The sequence below is a fragment of the Mytilus edulis genome, chromosome 10, assembly GCF_963676685.1.
Source record: "Mytilus edulis chromosome 10, xbMytEdul2.2, whole genome shotgun sequence".
In the NCBI taxonomy this organism is placed as follows: Eukaryota; Metazoa; Mollusca; class Bivalvia; order Mytilida; family Mytilidae; genus Mytilus; species Mytilus edulis.
The window spans coordinates 53477899-53487069 of record NC_092353.1 but is presented as its reverse complement, the minus strand read 5'-3'; the positions used below and the strand labels follow the sequence as shown (position 1 = coordinate 53487069).

General features: G+C 32.0%; 1 protein-coding gene across 1 annotated transcript; it reads right to left on the bottom strand.

Annotated features, from left to right (window-relative positions):
- Positions 1 to 7271: 7271 nt before the first annotated feature.
- LOC139492834 (uncharacterized) lies at positions 7272 to 8345 on the bottom strand. Its single transcript, XM_071280986.1, has one exon. It carries the CDS (start codon positions 8343 to 8345, stop codon positions 7272 to 7274), a length of 1074 nt encoding a protein of 357 aa, XP_071137087.1.
- Positions 8346 to 9171: the final 826 nt, after the last annotated feature.

The window sequence follows — 9171 nt, the reverse complement described above, 5'->3', positions numbered from 1 at the left end:
CGACACCTACAAATGGATGGATGGGCGCTTAATGTACAGCGTCAATTATTATATAAGTATGCAGGCTGAAAATAATGTTAATGGTATACGTTTATATATGAATGTGCAAGTTTAGATGAGTTTAATGTTAACGTTTACTTGATTTGGCCTTGTTAATTTTTTAAATTTTTAATGACTTTATTTGCCTTTTTAACTTAACTTGACTTGAGCGTCACTGATAAGTATTTTGTAGACGAAACGCGCGTCTAGTGCAAATACAAAATTTACATCCTGGTATCTATCTGTGATGAGTCTATATAGATGTCTTATAACAGTTTCCTGGCTCCAAGCTACAAATAGTTGATCTTACTCTTAATTTCAGTGTTCAAAAGATATTAAAAAAACCAATACTTAATCATTGATACAAGGCAATATATGATCGTCATGCAATCGATAAAAAAAGAAAACAAAACGTCAAAAGTTAAGACTGAAGTGCTTTTCTGAATCTACCATCTCCAGGAACGCTCAAAACTGAATATTTAAGGCCAACAATTTATAAAGAACAGAAATTATAGTTGATTTGAAAGTTTAAAATGATCGTTCAAAATTACATTGAATGATATATTCATCTGCCGACATGACTGCAGAAAGTAAGAAGTTGCAGAGCAAAACAGACAAAAATAAAATCAAATGAGATAATACAACGTGTATTGAGCCTTTCTATTGCTTTAAAGTTCAGTAGAAAATATAAATATACATACTCAACCTAACCATACTATTTGATTTAATGCGATTTGGTCAGTTTTTACTGTTACTCCTAAAATATGGGTGCTGGGAAAACTAGCAAGTAAAATGGTCATTATCAGAGCCGTGCGTCTTGTTTTGAAATGAATTCTCTTCTTTTGAGAAATATCTATTTTGGCATCCAACTTTTCGACAATAACAACTGTCTGCCTGTGGTTTTTTTTATACATTAACTTTTAAGTATCAGTATGTTTTCATTTCATCTTGTTTTGATTCGTTCTGCTTTTATTTCGTTTCGCAGTTTACAGGTACCCATCTTTTCGCCCCTTTTCTATTTTTGATATCTTAATCAAAAAATTTAAAAATCAAACTTTCAAAAGGTGAAATAATCAAAATTCCGCGTCAGGTTTAGTATTTTAAAAATTTGATCAAATTTCCAAACTATCAAATTTAAAAACGATATTTAGAATTTCAATATTTTATTTTTTTGGTTAAAATTTCAAAACTTCAAAACTTTTACACAATTTGGAATTTTGATATTTTAAAACTTTGATCAAAATTCCAAAAATCTAAAATTTCAAAACTTTTTAAAATTTTGAATTGATAAGTGTTACACGGACCCTCCTAGTGTTGAATGTGTAATAAACCTTCACAGATTTAACGAACACAATTATTATATATGCAATTATCTTAATTTTTTATAATGTATTTTTGTGTCGTACATGTATAAACAAACAGTGAAATCACAAAATACTGAACTCCGAGGAAAATTCAAAACGAAAAGCCCCTAATCAAATATTAAATCAAAAATTCAAACACAACAAACGACCGGACAACAACTATCAGATTCCTGACTTGGTCCAGGCAATTTCTTATGTAGAAAATGGTGGATTTAACCTCGTTAGTAAGCTAAACCTTTTACTGGTATGACCATCGTCTATTAATTATATTGACAACGATGTGTGAACAAAACAATTGGACATATTATGTAACTAGAGGCTCTCAAAAGCCTCTGTCGCTCACTTTGGTCTATAGGCAAAGCAAAATAAGGACACTCTCCAACACTGTAGAAGAGAATAGAACTTGACAAAAATCTCTATTTTGATGATCTTGTATTTCTGATCTCTCAGTCTGTTTAGTTTCTTTGACTAGCCAAGTTTGGTTAAATTTGTCTCGATCGGTGGTTTCAGGTTTCACTGTAGAAGAAAATAGACCTTGACAAAAATCTCTATTTTGATAATCTCGTATTTCTGATCTCAATCTAATTAAAATAAAATCTCTCACTCGCTCATTTTTAATGCTTGGTCGCTGCGTTCTGATCTTTTAGTCTGTTTAGCTTCTTTCATTTCAAAAAAATGCATTTTACACCTATGTTTTATTTTAAGCCATATGGCAGCCATCTTGGTTGTTGGGCGGGATAATCGGATACATTTTTTAACTAGATACCGCAAGGATGATTTAGGCCAAGTTTGTTTTCATTTAACCAAGTAGATTTACAAGAGAAAGTTTTTGTAAAATCTTGCAAAAAATTAAGAAAAGGTGTTAAAAGTTGACTTTTAAGGGCAATAACTCTTTATGGAGTCAGTTGACCATTTTGGTTATGATGACTTATTTGTAGATTATACTTTTCTGAACAGTTTTACTATTTACAGTTTATCTCTATCTATTAAAATATTCAAGATAAATAACCCAAAACTGCAAAATTTCCTTAAAATTATCAATTTAAGAGCAGCAACCCAACAACTGGTTGTCTGCTGCGTCTGAAAATTTTAGGGCAGAAAGATCTTGTTGTTATGAACATTTTTATCCCATGTCAGATTTGCTCTTAATGCTTTAGTTTCAGAGCTATAAGCCGAAAACTGCATTTTATCCCTATGTTCTATTTTTAGCCATTGCGGCCATCTTGGCTGATGGGCAGGGTCATCGGATTCATTTTTTTAAATTAGATACCATAAGGATGATTTAGGCCAATTTTTATTTTATTTGTCACAGTAGTTTCAGAGAAGATTTTTCTAAAAGTTAAGTTGTGGAGCGTGTACTAGTGTTTGTATGTTCATCTTTTTCTTTTTCAGCCATGGCATTGTCAGTTTGTTTTCGATCTATGAGTTTGACTGCCCCTCTGGTATTTTTTGCACCTCTTTTCAAAATGTGTTCTATTTATCATTGTCATATTTTTACTTCAGTCTGACAGCACTAAATGAATACGAACTGCCTTACTTTTCGGAGTGTACGAGTTTACTATGAATTTTAGGTGAATAGGTTTCATAAACTGCATAAACTATTGGTTTAATGTGTAGTCAGTTGTGAAATAATTATTGTAAAATTTCTTTTAATCTTTTTACTATTTTTATGCGAAAAGGTGTTGTAATTCTTTTATATCATCAACTTGACTTAAACCGTGGTATATCAAGATATGAAACTATCCAACACTGTCTGCAACAAAAAGAGTTCTTCAGAAGAATATGATGTAGGAAATGTTGCAGTATATCGTCAGAATGCCGGATTTTCATTAACAGAGAAATATTTGTCAATTCGCAAATATTACCATCTCCACTCAAGACAAGACAAATTATTACAACTGAAACACGCGTCGTATGTTCTACAAGAGGATAACAATTATACATTAACAACAAATTAATTAATATACATTTTGCAAGCAAGACACACAATTAACAAAGAAATAAGCGACATAAGAATCAAAGGTAATGATAATGGATGTTGCTTAAATAATATGCATTGTGACAATATGCTCGCTAAAGAAGAAAGCATCGTAAATTAGTCACTTGTTTTTAATACTGTCCTCTGGGAAAACGAAAATATAAATGTATAAAGTCTTCAGCTGAGGAAATGAATAAATTGGTAAATAATAAAAACAATTTGTTGAACGGCTGCGTTTTATACTCCATACCCGGTACCTTTCCTCCATTGTAACCTGTCACCAAATGTATATACTTGCCTTAAAACATGACGGTTTTTGTTGGGGTTCGTGTTGCTCAGTCATAAACATAGTTTTCTATAATGTTGTGTTTTGTAGACTAGTGTGTATCGTTTGGTCTTTTTACGCTTCCTGTAAAGGCATTGCCGATTTGTTCACAACTTATTTATTTGAATATCCCTACGCTTATACTAAATATTATAATATCTTTGTCGCTTGTTTTTTTTTTTCTTGTTTTTTTTTGCAATTGAATGATTGATTGCTCGTGTTTGTGTAACGTCCAGTGGCAAATATTTCATATATATTCTGGGGAAAAACAATTATCATTACAACCAAAAAGGTTTAGTGAGGAGTGTCAATAGGAGTATGTTGGACACAAAAACATGTTCTGTTTGCTACAGGTCTAGGCTACCTTCGGACACACCAAAGATTTTTTCAGGCAAACAGCTTAACATTCACCCTGCACTGGACATCTACTTAAACACTACATTTTAATAGACATCGATCTGCTTCCATCTTATGCGATTGATTGTTACATGTTGCACTCTCTATTAACTCTATATGCTGTTGGATACCTGAATATTACTTAAATAGACTTTTTTATAATAATTTTACTAGCAAACGTTTTCCACAATTAAGGAGGAAAATTTTGCAGATGATTCTTCTCAGAAGATGTGGAAAATAAAAAATGACGGACCTGAAATAACGACAATCACCATGATCACTGGATTACAGGGACCGGTATTACAGGGCCCTGACTTGGGACCGGCACATATAGAAATTTGGCTGGTTAAAACATGAGTGTTTGCTAGCGCTCAACCAACCCCTAATCTAGGACAGTGGTGTAATATCATTACATAAGAATAAACTATGAAATTCATTTGTTTGTGCTTTTAAAACCCAATACAGTCTTACAACTAAGCCCGAGAAATCACATCAAAATGATGTTGGGCTTATCATCTGCACCACTTAGAAAAACACCATAATTTCAAATTAAACTGTCACTCCAATTAAAATTTGTTAGATGACAGGAAGCACATGTTATTTTATCCTGATCCACAAGTGGTAATTGTTGCATACTAGTAAATGGATTAAAAGTGAAAATACACGACACTGCCTCCCCCTTTTTGAGAGGTTTTATATAAAAATGACCCTCCTTTTTATAACATACTATATAAAAATGCAATTACGTTTGATAACTATATATTGATTTGGAGTATGTATGATCTTCATTTCATATAAGAATATGCTATTCAGAATCTTAAAATTATAATATATATACTAAATTAAACTAATATATGAATTAATATGTATACCTTCAGAATAAGTTCCAAATGTCCCCCCCCCTTTTTCATGGGAAAAATTTGGTTCATTATTTAGGGAATGCTCCTGACTATAGGTGCTGAACATTATGTTACATGTATTAAAATTGATACATTTTTTAGGCCAGAATGGCACACCCTACCATAAAAATATTGAGGTATCATTTAGTATCAATGGGATCTATAAATATATCCCATAGATGAGAAAAGACCTAATTGTTCTTCTTATATTCTTTTTTTTTTCTTCTTCTTAACATCTTTTGACAATCTATCAATACATGCAATAAGAGGGTGTGGCTGAGCTCTCATAGTATTTTAGTAACAACAAATTAATGTATATGTAATGAACTAAGCTGTTTAAATTTACTGAAATTTACCATATTAAAGATTCAAAGCTTAAATATAACATATAAAACTATGAAAAATAATACATTATTCAAAACTCATGCTTCTTCTTTTTAATATCTGATGAGGTAATGTGTAGATGTAAAACTAAATCAGAATATTTACTTTTTACTTTGTAATTTCTTTACTAGAGGGTTTATCAAAAATTTACAAATTCGGTTTTTGTTTTAAACATCTGTTTTATGTAATATCATCTGTCCCCTAATCAGTAGTGGGTGACATATTTATACCGCTACTTAACCATTTTATAATTGAGAGAAGATATGAAATTTTCACTCTGAAGGGCTTAGTTGGAAGACTGAATAGGTCGGTAAGAAGCAAAACTTATCAAACTTATTATATTTAAACAATAGACAGAACACCAATATACATGATATAAGAGTACTCGCAATTACTGAAAATGGGCCTGAAATGTTTTAACTTATCGACATTTCTTGCAAGCTCATCATTGTCCTTACTACACGGAGATGGATTTTGAAAAAATTGGAAAATTACCTGATTATCATCAGCAGAACTAGAAGTAGCGGTCGTGAATACCGGAGCCATAGTAGGTCATAGACATAACCTCTGAACTGTGTAAAGTTGTTGCTACTGGACCCTCTATATATATGTTAACACTCGAATCTCCATCAATGTTTGAACGCAAAATAGTTTTCTTAGCCTCTTCCTATCAGATACCTTGAGCATTTTAAACTGAAAAAGACATGCTATGATAAATTATGTAAATATGTATATGAACATATAAGAATTAAAACAATGCAAAAGAAACAAAAACAAACAAAAAAAAACAGAAAAAAAACCCAACGCATTTGCTGATTCTGCTGTGGCCGATCGTGTCTCAAAGCACGAGAACAAAAAAATGAATATAAGATTTGCCAATGCTAATGGCCCATCCATCGTAAAGCAAACAATATTTTATTTTGTATTCAATAATCCAGCCATCTTAACTTTTAACGTGCGTCTCTAATCAACCAAAATAATGCTAAATTTAGATTTAGAAGTTTGCTCTAAATTTGAACTAAATTCAAATTGTCAAAATTGCATATTGGAAATTAAATCTAGAAATAATTCGATGTAGAAGTAATTTATTTTCTTTTCGGAATGACGACAGAACCTGACCATGCCGTCTGCTAAAAATCATAATTTGCCATGACCCTTCGACAATTGTATCCATCGAGTCAAAATAAACGACAATTAAATCCTTGATAAATATTATTTGAAACAGTTTTAAAACAAATAAGGTTTTTAACAACTTATGTGTCAGATTGGTTCCGATTTTTTAGAAGATAAATCTATGGCTAAAAAATGCGTCTGCTTTTCCTAAATGTTGACGTCAAAAAGGAGGATTATGGGTAAATCAATCACTTGCAAAGATCGATAATCCAACTAGAAACCAAATACTATTACTTGACGATGTAGTATAACGACGGACAGTGGTATGAGCACTACCGATAACTGATTTAAATTTTAGATTTTAAATCCTATTATACAAAGTTGCGAGAGGTACAAAATGTATCTTGTAGGCATTTTTGTAGCTCTCTAAGTGCTTCGGGACATGTATCCCTAACTTTAATTTCAGCATTCCTGATGAAGGTTTATCATGTTTATCCGGACAACCGCTTCTATTAAATTGAATTACCTTTTATTTATTGATTAACACTCAGATGTAATTAATACCTTTACGAAAGGAGATATACTGTAACATTTCGTTGCTATAAAATTTTACTAAAAGTCGTAAATTTAACAGAAACATCTAAAGATCTGAAAATTGCAAAAAAAAAAATGGAAAAATATTTTACACAGCTACATTCGACTTCGTATATATATCACAAACAAACAAAAATCCTGTCACTGTAGATAGAATCCAATACCCTATTGTTATTTTGTCATAAACAAGAACATTTCACGATGTACAACTTCGCTTTAAATATTTTTTTCCGAATTAAATCTTTAATTTCAGAACAGCCTATCCACATCAAACCGCTATGATCAATAGCTAAAGAATATGGCCATCGTATTCCAACAGACATGGTATCTATCAACGAGAGAACAAAGCCGTCTGTTTTTAAAATATGGATCAAGTTGTTATCTCTATCTGAGATTACAATACGATGATTTTCTGTCACCAAAATATCACACGGTCGAAACTTAAACCTTGGTTGACTACTTCCGGTGTACCTCCATTCAACTTTATTCGGATATCGTAGTGACATAACACTTCCGTCCATGTCGTAGGATGTATAGTCCGTAACGTAAATTGCGTCGTGTTTTGTTGCAACTCGGCCAATAACAGTAAATAGCCTTTCACCGTTTTCGTCATGTTCATATTCATGGATATGATTGCCATCACTGTCCATAACTAGAAGTTTTCTTTGACTAATGGTCCTGAGAGGTAAGACGTCTCCCTTTTCACGAACACTGATAAGAAGATTTCTAGAGCTGGTAAAATGAACAGCACGGATAAGAAAAGGGGACACGTCTATAATTTCTTCGAACGCTCCTTCACAGGTTAATCGTTTGATAACTGACTCCCCAACAAATGACATGATTATTTCACTATATCCAATTTCTTCTATGTCGAACACTTTGATATCTTTTATTTCCTGAATTGTTCGAAGCTGTCCATTTTCAAGTCTGTAACACTTTAGCAAATGTGCCTCGCTATTGTCACAAGCAAGCATGCTGCCGTCTTTTCTTTGGAATAGATTAGTCACGAGACCAAACTCAGTTTTGAATTCCTCTTGAATTTCAAAGATAATAGGATCATCAGTATCTGAATGTACTTCTTCGTCAGTTTCCATATTGTCATTTTCTACTTCCGCTTCGTTTTCATCAATTGTTTTGTGATCCTCTAATGAAGTCCTTCGTCTTTTAGTTTCCTCATTTTTGTCTTCGTCTTTAATGTCTTCCCCATCAACACATTCTGACTTTCGTTTCACGGTAACATTTATGGATGCCATATTCGATGTTATATTTACATTATGTTGTGCAATGTCCTTCACAATATTTTGATTTAGGAAACCCTCGGGATTGTTCATTGAAAAGATATTTATAGAATATATATTTATTTACTACACGAATCTATTTATATCGATGTCCTTGTTTAGTCAATTGTAATGTTAAGTTTATTTGCAAAACATACAAAAAGAATTTTATAGTATGTCTATACAAGAATAATGATTATATTCTGGTCTGTTTAATTAACTATGGAGCGAAATGAACAATCATGTAATATTATATTCTATTGTAAATTTATTTAATTACATATAAAGCATGTTTTGGCAAATTGCGATCCAGTTTGGTTTATATATATCTCTATAGTATAAAGTTGGTACATGTACCAAATGTGTAGAAATCAGCAAGAAAAACTTCTAGAGTAACAACATTTTAAGTTAGTTGATTTATGGCAACGACTTTTCATCCTTTCGTTTTGAAGTTAGTGTGTTTGTGCGTGTGCGCGTTTAAAAATTGGAAAGGTAAGTTAATATTGGGTGGGGTGGTTGTTATTAAAACTTTAAGTTGAATACGTGATTGTTCCGAATTTCTTGAAGAAATGAAACAGAAGATTAGCGAGATATACTAAGAGACATCTAAACTCGTAATTAATAGGCGAGTGATACATTTTTAATGCACCTACCTAACACACGGCTAAATAATATGTCACTAGAAAGCTAAGAATGTGTACTTTCTAAATATCCCGGTCGTCAAAAGAAATTATGGTGCATTTTTTTTTAAATCGAGGTCAAAGGTCATGGGTGCAATTCAATTCACGGATACTTCCAGTTG

Excerpts from the sequence above, each read along its gene's own strand:
- LOC139492834 (XM_071280986.1), bottom strand. The coding sequence starts at position 8,345 with ATGGCATCCATAAATGTTACCGTGAAACGAAAGTCAGAATGTGTTGAT.